The sequence below is a fragment of the Myxocyprinus asiaticus genome, chromosome 11 (genome assembly GCF_019703515.2).
Source record: "Myxocyprinus asiaticus isolate MX2 ecotype Aquarium Trade chromosome 11, UBuf_Myxa_2, whole genome shotgun sequence".
Taxonomy (NCBI): domain Eukaryota; kingdom Metazoa; phylum Chordata; class Actinopteri; order Cypriniformes; family Catostomidae; genus Myxocyprinus; species Myxocyprinus asiaticus.
The window spans coordinates 47,288,467-47,307,027 of NC_059354.1; the positions used below are offsets into that span (position 1 = coordinate 47,288,467).

General features: G+C 42.6%; 1 protein-coding gene across 1 annotated transcript in view; it reads right to left on the bottom strand.

Moving 5' to 3' along the window:
• The window catches only part of LOC127448428 (xin actin-binding repeat-containing protein 2-like), a 40,129-nt gene extending 23,560 nt beyond the window's left edge, over window positions 1-16,569 (bottom strand). Inside the window, exons 1-2 of the mRNA XM_051710934.1 lie at window positions 16,513-16,569; window positions 10,048-10,176 (exon numbers count right to left, since the gene is read on the bottom strand). Of these exons, the coding sequence (XP_051566894.1) occupies window positions 10,048-10,176; window positions 16,513-16,569 (186 nt within the window). The remainder of the gene's footprint in view (window positions 1-10,047; window positions 10,177-16,512) is intronic.
• Between the last annotated feature and the right edge of the window lie 1,992 nt (window positions 16,570-18,561).

An 18,561-nucleotide genomic window follows, 5' to 3' on the forward strand; every position in this document is an offset into this window, starting at 1 on the left:
GGACCGGTAGTGGAAGACAGCTTGCTGACACACAACCGCTCGGCTCCGAAGAAAAAATCTGAATGAGTGGTTGCAAGCCAGGTCTTTTTACACCCATATGTCTGGGGGAGTGGCATGCAAATTCCACTCACCAATTCTCATTGGCCTTTTCTCAAAGATCTGAAGTGTTTGGGGCTCTCAAGGGTGACCCCTAGTGTCACTACATTGACACAAGTTCGAGTGAGTGACAGAAGGGGAATAGTGTGTACATTAATTAAAATTAATGAAAAGCCATTCATGTTATTTGAAAACAGTTGTGATTCTTTTGTTAATCTTGTAAACTAAACAAAAAATGTTGAGGGATATTTTAGACTTCATTAATGACAACCAAGGCAACACGAAAAAGAAACATCATGCCGATAATTAAATGATTTAAATGTAAATTTACTGTTGTCGAACATACAGTATGACAAGAAAAAGTACTACTGCTAGACATTCACAATGTACTAACAATTTTAGAATAAGAATAATCTAGAAAGACTTTGGACATTGTTCATAAGTCAACTAAAACTTGTTATTTAAAAAATAAATAATTAATCAGAGTCAAATTGTCTACAATTAACGAATACCACATGTTGAAATCTTGACTAAATGTAATGGAATTTTGTATGGATATTTTAGTCCCAAAATATGACTAAAATAAAAATAATTACAGAATTTTATATACTAGCCAATGAGATTTAGCATTTTATATCTATTTTATATAGTAGCCAAATAGATAGGGTTCATACTGCGGTTATGGCAATATTCCAAAAAAGACAGAAATTTTGGTTGTTATTCCCTGAAAATTTTAACAGCCCTAGTTTTCGTTGGTGCATTCATGAGAGAAGTTGTGAGGTCTGATAAGTGAACAAATTGTTCTTTTGATTAAGAACTTGTCAATGAATCGGTTAATCCTATCCAAATGATTTGTTCACAAGTCGGATTTAGGTCACAGTGGTTATCAGCTCACGGGACGGAAACATTATCAGTGAATAATGACTAAAATTTCAGACCCCATTCATTGTTCGTTATATGGAGAAGAGTGACAACACAGCCTTCAGACTTTCTTGTTTTGTGTTCCATGGAAGAAAGAGAGTCATACAGGTATTATGTGACATGAAGGTGAGTAAATAATGGCAAAATGTTCATTTGTAAGGCATGCAGACCTTCCACTCTAAACCTTTAGAGCAATTAACTGCTGGTGTGATAACAGAAGAGGTTAGATCACATCTTTCAGTCTCCTCTGTCATTCAGTATTCAGGCTGGAAGAACTTGACTGGCCTGCACAGAGTCCTGACCTCAACCCGATAGAGCACCTTTGGGATGAATTAGAGCGAAGACTGCGAGCCAGGCCTTCTTGTCCTACATCGGTGTCTGACCTCACAAATGCGCTTCTGGAAGAATGGTCAAAAATTCCCATAAACACACTCCTAAACCTTATGGAAAGCCTTCCCAGAAGAGTTGAAGCTCTTATAGCTGCAAAGGGTGGGCTGACGTCATATTAAACCCTATGGATTAAGAATGGGATGTCACTTAAGTTCATATGCGTCTAAAGGCAGATGAGCGAATACTTTTGGCAATATAGTGTACATAAAAAAGCTGAAACCGTTTAAAGAACCATTCAAATAATCATTTTTTATTTATTTTCCATTTATTAACATGTAATTTTTTTATTTATTATAGAAAATCAATGATTCCATATCTTCTGTAAATTAAAGTTTTATAAAGCACCACAATAACCTAGTATTACAATGAATGTCACATTTAGCTTGGTCGATCTTTAGAGGAGTGAATGAACTCCAGATGATGTTTCTCTGTATGTCATTAACTTGTGACTCAAGTCTTTTGAATTCGTTCAAAGGAGAATATCGTTTTGAAAAGAGATTTTAATTTCAATAGAATAACCCTGTTAAATAAAAAGATTAGTTCAGATTTGTTCACTTATTCGCTAGTAGATGGCAACAAATCATCATTTTTTATGTGTTTTGAGTCATTTAACGATTGATAAACCAAAGAGATGTTCACGGCCAAAACAAGCCTAATTATATTTTATTAAAATCAACGTGTCTAATAAGAGACTTTAGCAGTGTTTAAATATCATAAGCATTTTCCCCCACAAATGACAACAACTGATGTGCATGACCATAAATGTAGGCCTATACAAAAAAGACACCATTATTAGCCTAAAAGTTTTAATTAGGTCCTGATGTCATTGTAATGTCATTAGTCATTTTCACTCTTTTTTTTTTTCAATTAACATTTTTATTGATTCATAGACATATAACAAATAAAAAACACAACATATATGCATTGAATCAACATTTAACATTTAACCCCCCCCCCCCAATACCTCTCCCATCCCCAATCACCAACCCCTCCCTGACCCACAACGAACACCCCTGTGGTCACAGATAGAATACACACACACACACACACACACACACACACACACACACAAAGAAAACAAAAAAGAAAATATATTAATCATATATAATTAAAACTAAACATCTCTCTCCACAGCCCCTCCCTGAAAGTCCCCCAAAAACACTATGTAATTGCCCAACTTCCTATCAAAGAAGTTCCAAACCCCCAGTCTTCTGCTTGACATCTCCTTGAAAGCAGCCACCCTCCCCTTCTCTGACACCACTTCGGAAATGAGGATGCTCCATCCGACTTCCATCCCCTTAAAATAATTTGCCTGCCAATCATAATATTGGTCAGAACCCAATTATTTATGTGTTTATCCCCCAAATTTATGACCGCCCCATCGCCCAAAATACAGGGTCTGGAGCGGAATAAAATTTGGGTGCCCAAAACGTTACATATATAACACTGAACCTTCAACCAAAATTCTTGGATCTTAACACACCCCTAAAAAACATGGGTTGTGTCTCCATCTTCTGACTGGCATCGCCAGCAGGTGGGTGTGTCTTTAAGACCAAGCTTATACAATCTATAGGGGGTCCAACAGATTCGATGTAAAATCTTAAATTGCATAAGGTGAACCCTTGCATCTCTAGATACAGACTTGACATTTTTTTGAATCCTAGCTCACACTCCTTCCTCCAATACCAAGTTTAAATCTTTCTCCATTAATCTCTTGATAGAAGTTAAAGCTCCATCCCCCAGACTCTGAATTAGCAGGGAGTAATACACTGATGCCTCATGACCTTTTCCAAAAGCAGTAATCACCTCTCCCAGAGTATCTGCTGCTTAAGGGTGAGTCATTTTTATTCTTAATTAATCCATCCCCTTTCTCTCCTTGTTAAACAAGATTACCAAACTAAATGAGCGACATGCCTCCTCTCCTTCAATCAGTCAAAAGACACTGGTCCTGGCTCGTTCATGAATCGAATGAGGGAATGGGGCGTACTCTTTCAGTGGGTCAAACCAATGATGCTCCTTCACAGCTCACACTCCAAGGATATTTGCTCACGATAGAGTCAGTCTTTACAGGTGGAAAAAGTCACCAAAGTGCCTCACGCTTCAAACAAATGCTTCTAAACAGAAGCTACGATCATTAAATTAATTCTCACATAAATGCACAGACAACACCAGAGCTGGTTCATGGCAACGTGTGAACAAAAAAAAAAATTAAAAAAAATAAAAATAAAAAATGGCTTGCAGTCGTTTTTGCACTCATTTTCACAACACAAATAACAAAAGGGCCAAAAAATACTCATGAGACAGTGATTGTGAGGATGTGGGGAGCAGTTTTTTTTTTGTTATTGTAAAAACTACAAATTGTTACATGTTTAAAACTGAAGATCTAAAAGAGTAAAATAAACATAAACCAATAGAATATATATTGTGAGAAAATTATTTCTATCAATTTGTTAATAAATACGACCACAGGGAGACTGGCCATAGGGAGAACTGGAACTTTTCCTGGTGGGCCGGGCACAAACGGGGCCGAACGGGCAGCAATAAGCTGAAACGGGCCACCTTGTTATGCAGAACGGGCCATGACTGGCTGGAGAGGGCTGCAAAAATGCACCGCGATATGCAGAAAAGCAAGTTGACAGCGACAACTCCCAATAAGTGTACTTATTAACAAAGTTAACTAAAGTGTCAGTGAAGAGCATGCTTGAGATTAAATATGAAACAAGTGATGTTTGAAGAAAACAAGGAAAATTCAAGGTAAATATTGTTACTGAGCGTCATTTCCAATCATGCTGTAATTTTGTCAAATCACGCAAAAAGTTTAAAAATATGATTTAATTGTGTGTGTGTGTATTTAGAATACATAAAATGTTAGCTATGAAATTAGCCTTAGCAAGACAAAGGAGTTGGCCATTCCCTATCTGTCACTCACTCGACGTTGTGTCGATGTAGTGACACTAGGGGTCACTCTTGGGAGCCCCAAACACCTCTGCTTTTTTAAAAAAGGCCAATGGGAATTGGCGAGTGGAATTTTCATGCCACTCCCCCGGACATATGGGAATAAAAGGAGCTGGTATGCAACCACTCCTTCAGATTTTCTTCGGAGCCGAGCAGTTGCATTCAGTGCACTGAATTCAATTTCTCCCTACCATTCACCTCAAACTGCTGGATTTACGGTGCATTTCAGCGGCTTCTCCCCCTCTGCACTGATGGAGTGCAGAGAACACCCCTGGGTGCTTCGGCAGAACAAAACAAAAGAGTATATTCTAAAAGAATATATTTTCAATTCTAAAATAGCAGCACACACGGAACGTCTTTTAAAAGATGCCTTTCCATTTGTGTGTTATTCCTGGTTGCGGTCGTTATCTCTCCGCTTCTGACAGCCATGATCGATGTTTTACGTGTCTGGGTGCTGCACATGCGGAGACATCGTTCGTGCATGGATCTTGTTCTCATTGCAAGAACATGACCATGGCAACGTTGCGGCCGTGGCATGCCTTCGTAAGAAAGCAAGCCACCCCAACGGCTCCCCGCCTCAGTCCTTCTACCTATGGGTATGAGGACACGTTGGTTAGCACTGGGGGCGATTTGGGGACTTCAATGGGAGCACCTCTGCTGGATAACCCCCCACGGACCTTCCATTCCTCAGCATGCTCGCTTGCCCGGTCGGGCTCTCGGATGAGACCGCTGGCTCGTCTCAGGGTGAGTTCGACCTCTTATTCAGAGCCCGGGAAGATGATGAGTTATCGAGCACAGCATTGGAGAGCGGGTTTGTCCAGTCTGACACGGAGTCTTCGGCTGGGCTTCCTCCTTTGGGTATGGTCGCCCAGACTCAGGCTGACGTGGAGATGACGGACATGCTTTCCTGGGCAACCGCAAGTGTCGGGCTAGAGTGGAACCCTCCACTCTCCCCTGAAACCTCGCGGCTTGAAGATTGGTTCCTGGGCCCAGAGCGCCGCTCACGGCCTTGCCCCGCCCAGGTCCCTTTCTTCCCAGAAGAGCATGAGGAGCTGACAAGATCATGGGGGGCACCTTTTACTACCCGATCCCAATCTTTCTGCTGCCCTGCTCTCACTACCCTCGATGGTGGGGCGGCCAAGGGGTATTCAGTGATCCCCCAGGTGGATAAGGCGAAGCTCCCGTCCAGGGCCTGTAGGTTTACGTCGTCCCTGGTGACTAAGGCCTACGGTGCTGCTGGAAAAGCCACTGGACAAGCCACCTCCGCCCTGCATGCCATGGCTCTCCTGCAGGTACACCAAGCCAGAGCGTTAAAAGAGCTGCACGAGGGTAGTTCTGACCCGGGATTGATTCAGGAACTGCACTCGGCGACCGACCTCACTCTCTGGATGACGAAGGTCACAGCGCGGTCTCTCGGGCAAGCAATGTCCACCCTGGTGGTTCAGGAGCACCACCTTTGGCTCAACCTGGTCGAGATGAGAGAGGATGACAAGGCACGGTTCCTTGATGCCCCCATTTCCCAGGTTGGCTTGTTCGGCGACACCGTCGAGGACTTTTCCCAGCAGTTCTTGGCGGTGAAGAAGCAGACGGAGGCTATACAGCACATCCTGCCCCGGCGCGGGTCAAGACCCCGCACCTCATCTGCTCATCGCCAAGGGCGTCCTCCTGCAGCAACAGCACCGGCTCCGCAGCAGCCCACCCCCACGGCCCGGCCCCAGCGTGGAGGCCACCGCAGGAAGCAGACGCCACTCGTCTCACGGCCGGCTGCCAAGAACCCAAGGAAGGCTTCGAAGTGGCCCTGAGATGGGCGACCCAGAGACGAGGAGACCCACTTCTATGGAGCTGGTGGACAGACCACTCCATCCCCCGGTGGAGGGCAGGGAGGAGAATCTTTTGTTTCATTTTTCGCTGCATGCCCAACAGGCTGCGGTACCCAAAACTTCAACAAAAGAGTGGTTTTCTTGTTCCCTGGGTCACATGTTCCCTGGGTCTCCTCCCCCCTCCTCGACCAATCTTATGGTGGGCATCAGGAGCCAGGTAAGTGCTTCAATGTCTCTGGACTCAGGCTCCGCCCCGCCGCAAGGCCCCACCCGCTGGTACATGATTGTCCCCTTGGTTCCCCTCACCCGGAGTTTGGACGAGTGGCTCACGCTTTCCAACCCGTTGCGATGGCTGACCCGGACCGTCCGACTCGGCTATGCGATTTAGTTCGCCAGGGGCCCGCCCAGGTTCAGCAGCATTGGCTTCACCTCGGTGAAGGGCGAGAATGCCTCTACCTTGCGTGCGGAGATCACTACCCTTCTATGGAAGGGTACGATAGAGCCTGTCCCTCTGGCCGAGATGAAGAAGGGGTTTTACAGCGGCCAATCTTGGACCTGCGAGTACTGAACTGGGCCTTGCACAGATTCCCGTTCAAAATGCTGATGCAAAAACGCATTTTAGTGAGCGTCCAGCATCAAGATTAGTTCACGGCAGAAGACCTGAAGGATGCATACTTCCACATCTCGGTCTTACCTCAATACAGACCCTTCCTGCAGTTTGCTTTTGAGAGCCGGGCAAACCAGTACAAGGTCCTCCCCTTCGGCCTGTCCTTGTCCCCTCGTGTCTTCACGAACGAGCACACATAGTCGGTGCTGAACTGTCTGAAGTCATTCAGACAGAATACAGTGGTTCCACTGAAACTTTTTCAGAGGCTCCTGAGGCATATGGCATCCTCAGCGGTGGCCACATCGCTTGGGTTGATGCATATGAGACCACTTCAGCACTGGCTTCAGACTCCAGTCCCAAGATGGGCATGGTGCCGCAGGACACATTGCATGGCCATCACACAGATCTGTCGCTGCCTCATCAGTCCTTGGACCGACCTTGCATTTCTACGGGCAGGCGTTCCCCTAGAGCAGGTCTCCAGGTGTGTCGTGGTTACAACAGATGCCTCCAAGACGGGATGGGGCACCGTATGCAATGGGCACACAGCCGCCAGCTCCTGGACTGGCCCGCGGCTGCATTGGCACATCAACTGCCTCGAGTTATTGGCAGTACTGCTCTCCCTATGGAGGTTCCGGCCGTTGATCCAGGGCAAGCACGTGTTGGTCCAGATGGACAACATGGTGATGATAGTGTACATCAACCATCAAGGTGGTCTACGCTCCCGTTGCATGTCACAACTCACCCGCCATCTCCTCCTCTGGAGTCAGCAGTGCCTCAAGTCGCTGCGAGCCACTCACATCCCAGGCGACCTCAACACCGCTGCGGACGCGCTGTTACGACAGGCTATGCTCAGGGGAATGTGGAGACTCCACCCCCAGGTGGTCCAGCTGATTTGGAGTGCATTCAGTCGAGCACAGGTAGACCTGTTTACTTCCCGGGAATCCTCCCACTGCCCGCTTTGGTATGCCCTGACTGAGGCACACCTCGGTATAGATGCACTGGCACACAGCTGGCCCCTGGGATTATGCAAATATGCATTTCCACCAGTGAGCCTACTTGCACAGACCCTGTGCAAGGTCAGGGAGGATGAGGAGCAGGTCGTCCTAGTAGCACCGTACTGGCCCACCCAGATGTGGTTCTCGGACCTCACGCTCCTCGCGATTTGGTCCAGGTTACTCTCACGTGATCCTGAGACCCCGACTGGGCTATGTGCCCAAGGTTCCCACGACCCCTTTTAGGGATCAGGTGGTGAATCTGCAAGCGCTGCCCCAGGAGGAGGCAGACCCAGCCTTGGCGTTGCTGTGTCCGGTGTGTGCTTATGCATCTATTTGGATCACACGCAGAGCTTTAGAAGCTCTGAGCAGCTCTTTGTCTGCTTTGGTGGACAGAGGAAAGGAAGCGCTGTCTCCAAACAGAGGATTGCCCACTGGGTCGTCGACGTCATCGTGATGGTATATCACGCTCAGGACGTGCCGCCCCCCGTGGGGTTATGAGCCCACTCTACCAGGAGTGTGGCGGCCTCCTGGGCCTTGACCAGTGGCACCTCTTTGGCAGACATCTGCAGAGCAGCGGGCTGGGCAACACCCAACACCTTTGCGAGGTTCTGCAATCTCCGGGTTGAGCTGGTTTCGTCCCGTGTATTGTCAGGTACGAGCAGGTAAGTTCCGGGACAGCTGGCCGGGTGTACCACTTGCGCATAGGGCCTTTCCCCTCCCTTGAGGTGAAGACGTGCGCTTTTGACTCCCAGTCGTGTTCACAAGCTGTGATCCCTGGATGACTTTCCTCCTTAGCCCTGTGGCAGACGAGTTTGCAGAGAAACTTGCTGCCAGACCAGTACGGGTGCTAATTAGGCCCTGTACTGGGGTAGGTGCTCCACATGTGCTGGTTCCCCATAGGTGACCCCATGTGATATCTTCCACTAAATCATTTCCCTGTCGGTAAACTGTATCTTCCTTGGGCAGAGGCCCCTCTGCCCCCGGTCACCATGTTTGTAGAAACACCTCCCCCCTCAGGTAGGACCTACCATGCGAGGTCTCCACATGACATACTTCCGACAAGACTCAGTAAGACCATGTGATGTATTTCCACTCAAAATAACCCCCCCCCCTTCTCTGGGCGGGGTGTGGTCTCCACGGTGTCTTCCCCTTGGGAGTGATACCACCCCGATGCAGACATTTATGGCCCCCAGTCGGTTAGCAAATTCCACTCTTTTTGGGGAGAAAAAAGAGGAAAAGAGGCCACGGCTGGGCTAGCCTGTCCCTATCTGTTGGGCAGTCGACTTGTTCCCGAAGGACCATTCGATGCTCATATGAGCGTTGGGGGAGGTTACGTGACGGCTGGTGCACTGGCTACGAGGCACACAGCAGTCAGCCCGTCTCGCACCGCCAGTAAACGTAACAGTTCAGCTAGTTGTGGCATTTTGTATAGGGACCCCTAGTGTCACTACATCGACACAACGTTGAGTGAGTGACAGATAGAGAACGTCCTGGTTACTTTCGTAACCTCCTTTCCCTGATGGAGGGAATGAGACATTGTGTCCCTCTTGCCATAACACTGAACTACCCGCTGAAATGGCCGGGACCTTGTCTCGGCTCCTCAGCACAAAACCTGAATGAGTGGTTGCATACCAGCTCCTTTTATACCTGTATGTCCGGGGGAGCAGCTTGCAAATTCCACTCGCCAATTCCCATTGGCCTTTTTTCAAAAAGCAGAGGTGTTTGGGGCTCCCAAGAGTGACCCCTAGTGTCACTACATTGACACAACGTCTCGTTCCCTCCATCAGGGAAAGAATATTACGAAAGTAACCAGGATGTTTTTTGTTTTTTTACAAAAACATTAAAAATTTCATTTCTATCATCGTCATTTCCACCACAGAATTCAATTTAACACAATACAGAATTTCAGATGTGCTGGAAATGACACTGTGCTGGAAATGTTCATGACTTTCAGGCAAAAATGACACAAATCTCCTGTGATGCATGATACACACACTGTTGGGCATTGTTAGCAGACACATTAAATAATATAGTGAGAGTGTAAAAAAATTTTTACCTTTACTTTCTAGAAATCCACAGTGCTAAAAGTGCCCGTAGTAATAGAAACACCTGAGTCATCAATATTTTTTGGTCTGTACACTAGAAGGCATAAACGGTGTCACAAACATTTTAATTTCATGGGGTCTTTAACACATGAAAGGGTGATAAGCCTGCTTGCATAAAAGGGGGGAGTCACATACTTTCTTGTAGCATCTGTTAGTACCTGCACAGATCTGTGTGTGAGGTGAAACTGTGTGACCGTGTGAGCAGAGGACATCTCTTTACTCTCAAACTGTCTACGGATGCTGGCAAGACCCCCAGGAAGAGAACAAACCTCGGCTTCTTCCATGACCTGATGAAAACACAAAGAAACAGCCACCGCCTATGTTGAAAATCATGCTTAACAGTTTAATGCCTTTAAAGGAATAGATCAACCACAAATTAAAATGATGCCACCAATTACCCTCATGTTGTTCCAAACCCTAATGAATTACTTTCTTCTGCGGAACACAAAAGGTGAAATAATAATAATAATTAAAAAAAATCTCCTGGCGGGTCATTTCCAAATGATGAAAGTGGTACATTTTTTACATTATAGAGCTTGACAGAACCCATCAGCATTCCGTTCCATTATATATTCACCTCTTTTGTTCCAAAGAAGAAAGAAAGTCATATGTGTTTGGAACAACATATAGGTGAGTAAATAATGACAGAATTTTGATTTTTGGATGAACTATCCCTTTAAAATAGCTGCAAGACTATGCAAAGGAAAATGCGATTACTTGTTACTTTCCTCCACTCAAACCAAAATGTATTCATGTATTCATGAGACAATGTGGCTTACACACACACACACACACACACACACACACACACACACACACACACACACACACACACAAAACAGATTCCAGCCATCATCTCATTATCTCTGTGGCTGTACAGAAACATATTTTAAGATTTTGCTGGGCAGTTTTATTTCAGTCTGTTGCTCTGATGCTGTGAAGTTTCATTTACCCAGAAATCCATTTAAAGTAAACATGAATTCAAATTTTACCCTATTTACATTCATAATGCATGTTCCTGCTCTTATTGTGCATGATTCATCTGTGCACCAGTGAGTCTTGTAGGCTAGTCTATACCCTGTTAACACAAGTTGTTATCATTATCTGCCTTAACCACATGCACTGCTTATTAATAACAACAGTCTGGGACAACCTACATTTTTAGGAATTTTTTTCAAAGTCCATAACTATAAAGTGATGTTAATGATAGCCTAATATAAGCATGTGTATATGTCTTACGGTATGTTTGGAGTCTGCTATTTCTGTCCTTTTTGTAATATCATACAATAACTGAAATAGTTTTATTTGATGTATTTTACATATTTACAATATAGTTACATTACTGTTAGATACCTGACAAAACTTCAAGCACTTAATTTTGTTCTGTTTTTTTATTGTTCTGTTGCTTGCAATTTGTTTCTTTGTTCTTTAATTTATCATTGTGTGTTTGCTTGAAATAAACATATGAATAAGTGAAGGAATATATTGGCCTACTTGGAAAAGCTTGAAGCAACACTGTTAAAAATGAAATAGCATTTTATCCAGCTATTGGGAGGTTTTGAGTCACAGATACTATGAAATGTGAATTATTTGCATCTACATAATATATATATATATTTGACCAACAATATTGCCCCAAATGATGTCCCAACTAGCCTAACATAGTTGTTTGAATGAGCAATTTCGTATTAAACAATGCTGTTGATTTGAGAGTTCCCAGCATGCATTGCAACATGAATAAATTATACGGTTAGTGCTATAGGCTTATTTTTTGTATTTTTTGCTGACTTTATTTATGCTTTTATTGTTGTTGTGTGGTGATGTTAGGAGCTCATCTTTTAACTTAATGAGGTTTGTTGATTGTCACCAATATTGAGGTTTGTGAGTTGAGGTCTTTTGTGTTTCTACAGTATTACAATTAAAGTAATCCTCTCTCTTCAGAGGTAAAGATTGCAGGTAACTTCATGTAAAAGTAATTGAAAAGTTCACAAAACGAAAGTTACCATATTGCAAATTGATAGTTGGCAGAAAAAGAAAATTTTAGTTTTCCTCTCAACAAGAATTTCTGCATTGAGTGAACAAACAAATTCACATTGACTAAACAAACAATGTTACTGAGGACAACTATTATGACAGTTGTTTAAAGAACTCAAAGAGCTTACTGTATCATGTTGCCTTGATTTTTTAAGTTTGCTCAAAAAGTCTTTTTTTACAGTGATTTTTTACTAAAGGCTGCATGCCATTATGCATATTTTTGTGAATATTTAACATTTTAAAACAAGAAGTGTGTTTATTAGCATATTAGTTGATGCTGTGGTATTGAAATTTGTAGCAAGAATCATGGAATTTTACTGGTATTGGTATCGACTACTAATATTTTCATAAAGTAACAATGTTTAATTATTATTAATTATAATAAGTACAGTTTTGACATAGTATCCATACTTTAACTTAAATGCATAGTTCACCCCAAAATTTAAATTCACCCCTCATGTTGTTCTGAACCTGAATATGGAATGCCAAAAGGAGATTTTAGGCTAAATGCTAGCCTCAGTCACCATTCATTTTCATTATATGAGAAAAAAAATATATGCTATGAAAGTGAATGGTGACTGAGACTTTTCTTTCCGCAGAAGAAAGAAAGTTATAAATGGTTGGAACAACATGAGGGTGAATAAATGATGACAGAAGTTTCATTTTTTGGGGTGAACTATCCGTTCACTATCTGTTTGTATATGTTTTATTTCTCTTTACATTTTACAACCCTGCTGTGACCTGACGTGAAGAGGGAGCAGAGGGGTCGTGCAGTGCTGTTTTAGCAGCCAGTCAAAGTAAGAGGGAGGGAGTTGGGTTTCAGGAGAGGTGCTGAACACCCACCGCTCAGCCATCTTCACATTCCACTCTCAAACTGGGACAAAGTCATCAGACCAAAGCACAACAATGATGTCACTGGGCACATTCACGACCCCTTTACAGCAGGGTTTGCAAAGACAAATTACAGGCACCTGCCCCCTCCACAAAACTCTGACTTTGGACAGTCAAGGAAATAAAGTTGCAAGCCAAATGAGGTTTATATGAGGGAGAACATCACCAAATGTTGGGTCATATCATGAGGAATCAAACTTTTCTTGATTTGTTTTTAGGTAAAAGTGTTCACTGTACTTAGAAAACATACTGTAACTTTCAGAACTCAAAACTTCCTCCCCAGACAGATGAATACATTTGAAGACATGAACATCCACATTTACACATCAGCACCACATATTCAGTAAGGAAATAAGAAGGAAGTATGATAGATATTATAATTCCTAAACACCAGAATAACTGAATGTGGTAAAGGCTGTCAAATATTGTGTTGTTTGTGTCTGTGTGCAGCACCTGCCGCTCTGCAGATCCTTCAGAAGAACCCAAACGTTAGAAACGAGCAGCTGAATGTTATTCTTCACAAGATCCCTGATCAGTTTAGTCTGATCATAACAGTTTGAGCAGAACATTTCAGCGCAGATTGTTTGGTGAATTTGTAATTCAACTTTGCAAAGAGATTGAGGATGCGATAGTTAAAAAATATTCAATCTGACAGCAAACTCTCGGCTCGCAAGTAAATGCAGAAAAGCACTTGTAGTCAAGTGGAGAAATTTCATGGAATTTTACTCTAGTCATAAATTGGACGTGGCACCTTTAAAACCAGAGTTTTCCAACACCAGAGTTTTGCAACACCTGCTTTCCGGCACTCTCTCGTGTTAGAAGCGTGAGAACATACATTGTGCAAGACAGCTCCTGGTTTTGTTCATCGGTTGATAATTCTTCGGGTAAATATCAAATTTTACACAAAATGCTTGTAAATTGCTTTAAATATGTGTTCAGAAAAATCGTATGTTAAAATTGAGCATTTGTTATGGATAATTTTTAAAGGATGCATATAGACTGCATGTGTGGAGCTTGACCACGTTCTGTGCACACATGTGAGGACTGGGTATGTAAGTTTAGTATTAATCATATCTTATTTAATGATTTATAGCCCAGAGTGTTTTCCAATTAAGTGTAATATGTGTTACATGTGAAAGTATGAGTGGTATTGAGATGAGATATATGTCCTTAAAGCCTAGTTTAAAATGCATAAAATGATTTGAGTGGTTTGAGCAAGTACTTAAATGCATATAATGCTGTGAATGATATAAGCATGTATTAATTATGTGTTGAGGCATGTGGGTAGGCTAATGCCCTTTTTGTATTTTTGACATTAGCCTCTACTGTATTTCACTGTACCTTATTTCATAACCATATTTCTTTGAACATATTTCATTTTTATGTTACATTTCCGTATTCCATTTTTTGCAATTCATTTTTTGCATATATATATACGGCCCCATCGACCGCATTTTATTTTTTTAATTTAACAGCCATCAGATAAACTCCCCAAAAAAGAGTTTTGTATCCTGTGTGATTATACAACCCACCGGCTACACAATGTTTCTCATTTTGCATGTAAATGTGTTGCTTACATCAAGTCTTAAAGGCACAGCAGAAAGAAAAAAAAAAATCTGTTTAATGCTAAGGGTCAAAGAAAAGATTTAAGAAAAACGAAATTATGAATTTTCACTTGCTTTGATTACTGGATAAGACCAGTGTGACTAGGAGGAGGGCGGGGCCGGCCCTCAATTGGGCTAATCAGCCGAGGAGAGGGAAAAGGCCGAGCCGGATATGGCAGTTCGAGAGAGAGAGAGCCACACGCAGCTGCCGTGTGTGTAATTTTATGTTTTCATTAAATATTATTTTGATGGTTTGTCCAGTTCCCGCCTCCTCCTTGCCCATTTTAAACCTTGTTACATTGGTGCCGAAGCCCGGAAAGGAAGAGGGATGTGCTGTCGTGGAGTCCTCGCCACTGCCGTCCGCCCAAAGGAGCAGTCACGGCCGTCCGCCGGGGGATGGTGGAGTCGCCTGGACGCGGAGGAACGGCCGTCATCCGCGAGGTGAGGAGGGGCTCGCTGCCGGTCGCCTGGAGCTGTGGAGCCGCCACCAGGGGCGGAGGGGCTCACTACTGGCCGCCAGAATGCGGAGGGGCATTCCATCCGCCACGGGTCGGAAGACTCACTCTGGTCCGCCCGGGGAGGAGCGGCTGTCGTCCACCAGAGGGTGGAGGAGTGGTCGAGGACCAGGTGACAGAGTGTCAGGGAACCGGCGAGCAATTTTTTTTCTATATCTCTCTCTCTCTCTCTCTCTCTCTCTCTCTCTCTCACTGTCGCTCCGCCTTACCCTTTCCCTCTCCTCTTTTCCCTGCCCTTGTCTCCCTCCCAGGTCTCGAAAGGCAGGGAAAGCCTGCCGGCAGGTGCGGCCAGATGGGCCGTACATCCCCCCTCCTTTCCCCTTGGAAGGGGAGGGGGGGAATGTACGTCATGCTGGGGGTTCCCTTGCCTGAGGCAAAGGAGGGAAGATTGTGACGAGGAGGCCTAATCAGCCGAGGAGAGGGATAAGGCTGAGCCGGATGCGGCAGTTCGAGAGAGAGAAAGCCACACGCAGCTGCCGTGTGTGTATTTGTTTGTGTCTTTTTAAGTTTTCATTAAACATTATTTTGATGGTTCGTCCGGTTCCCGCCTCCTCCTTGCCCATTTTAAACCTTGTTACAACCACACTCACAAAGAGCAATTTCTAGCCAATAAATGTTTTGGCGCATAGCACAACTTGATAAATGTACTGTATGTTCACTATTGAAATTTCCAGGGCTTTTCCATTTACCTCATTTCTATGACTTTTTGAGGCCTGAAAATCCCTATCATAAAACTCCCTGATGTTTTCCACGACCATGGGAGCCATGAAAAATGTATGATATGGCCCCTTTAAGAGATTTTGGCAAGGACTTCCTAAGACTTCAAAACTTGAGGTTTCTGCATAATTCAATGCCTTCAAAATTCTTCTGAAGTCCATTTCTTTTCTTCTATTCCTTTCTCTCTATTTTTGTCTCTCTCTCTCTCTGTATTTGTCTGTCAATCTCTCTCACTCCCTATTACTGTGACAAGAGAGGAAATCAAACACATGCCTTCCTTTGTGATTTGATGTACAAAGGCAGCAATTATTGTATATATCAATGAGTTTGGAATAATACATGAATTTGACCCCGAAAGCTCTGTCCTCACACTGTGTTTAAATGCTGAACAGTCAGAATTCATTAGTCTTCATCGTTTGCTCTAATGAGACGTTGACATAACAAGCTTGCAGGCTGCACAAGTGCCTCATTTGCCTCATTCGAAATTATATTGGCTGATCAGTTGGATGGCACTTAGACAAATGGCTTAATAGTGATTTCTGTTGATTTCAATGTGTAAATAGCTTTAATCTTCTCAACAGATGAACTTATAGATAGTTCACCCAAAAAGGATAAGTCTGTCATTATTTACTCACCCTATGTCATTTTAAACCTGTATGACTTTTATTTTGTCCGTGGAACACGAAAGGTGATGTAAGTTAGTCTCAGTCGCCATTCACTTTCATTGCACATTTTTCATTACAATGAAAGTGAATAGTGACTGACACTGTCAGTCCCTAACATTCTTCCTAACATTCTTATAATTTTAGTTAGTGGTGGCAGTGAACTATTCCTTTAAGAGGGATTTTTAGTAGTACCCTACCCCACTGGAGAAGGCTGATCTGTCCTGTTTAGAGACCACCGCTTGGTACATCGCCATGCGGTTCTTCAGAGGGACGGGTTTGGAATGAGCCGGGCTCGTCTGACTGTCGTCAAGCCCACCTGGCCTGGATACTATCACACCTCCTGCAGCTGTAAATAAATTAACAAACAAAACAAACCAGAAACAAGAAACTAGAACTGATCATTAGTGTGTACAAGCAACTGTGATTATTAAACACACAGTGAGTAACTGTAGGACATGTTGAAATTGTAAACCTGCGAGCTGTATTACTATTTTAAATGTCATGTCAGAGAAAAACGCTTGAGGAAAATAGATTTATAGGTCCTCACTTTGTGAAAACAGCCTTCAGAAGTGGAAAGTGACTGCGAAAATTTCAATAAAGACTGATTACTGCAATTTGGGAGTCATACAGTGGCTTCATTAAGACTTTAATTGTGTTGCTCATAAAAAAAAGTAGATGAAGTGCTTCATTCACAACAAATGACAGCTTGTTATAATGACTCGGTAATAAAATTACATAACTTACTGCACTCTGTAGTTGGGCTCAAATGAATAATCAAGAGCCTTATTCATTTTTTGTAAAAGTGCTGCAACTGATTGTTTTTCTTTCATGGAATATCACGCATAAAATATCACTACTCTCTGACAGATATCACTAAAATGTGTCATGAAAAATCACACCAGCCTCTGTGACAGCAAAATACTGTAGAGTCAAGAGAGCAACCCGACCTGACCTTACCAAACAGAATTGCAAAAATGGTCAGATAACCAAGACAGACATTTATTTATTTGAAATAACGTGCACCAATGAATTATGCACAATAAACCTGCCTTTTCCCTGCATGCGAAAAACAACAGATGATAGACCAGAAGATATACATTTCCAATGGAGAGTTCCGACTGTTTGCAGATACAGAATTTTCAGTTGCATTTTGAGCTTCAAATGCGTTAAAATATTTTAACTTGAGCGACTAGACTGTATGCCCGACTGGACGTGATGTATTCCATTCAAAACTAAGAGTGTGAAGTGAAAAATATAAACGCTTTTGTCCGAAACTGTATTCTAAATGCCTGCTAGGTCGGTAGACTGGACAGTTATAAATGTAGAAGTCAGACTGAACATTATCACTGCAAATCTCTCAAAAAAGGCATTCGTAATTAAATGTGTGATTAAATGTGTACAGTAAACCATAAAAACAGTAGCTTTTATAGTAAATAAAAAATACTGAGTGAATATTAATAATGAATTTAATTGAATTCACCAATCTGCTCAACAAAATCACACAGAGTAATGCCATACAAACTCACAAAACCAACAACCTTACTAACTTTCTTCACAGCTTAATTTTTTATTTTTGGATCTTTCTAGGGACTGGGAGCTCTGACATTGTGATTTACAAGTGCCTCCTTCCTTGCAACGTTTTCAAGCCATTGCAACCAAACTGAAAGTGCATCATGACAGCCACTAGCTCTTTTATTGTCTTAAGATACTGCACACTCTTTTTGTTCTTCAGGTCATTTTTGACCTGCATTGAAAACCATTAAAAATGTATAAATTCTTGATTACAGCAGCACTTAAGACCCCCCTTAACAAAAATCTGTTTTATTGTGGTCCCAAAGTGTATAATGATAGTGAATAAAAATATATATATTGAATATTAATGGAGTTACATAATTCTTAAAGATTTTTGTATTTATTAAATAAATAAATAAATAAATAAATAACTAGCAAACATTGGCCAATGATGTCTAAATTTATGTTTATTTCAGTCACTTTTGGCATTTTATAATATCTTTACTTTACTACAACAATTTCTGATTTATTCTGCTTGTAGAAAATCAACAGTGCACATTTTAGAGTTACAATTTTAGCACATGCCTATTTTTCAAAATGGGCCCCACTTTGCACATCCATTGCAGCAAATCTATTCCTTCCCACTAATGTCAAACCATTTGTAACAGTGTTACAGGGATTTAGGAAGAGTCTGTAATAGTTCTTTATTATAGAAAATTATATTCGATAGGTCT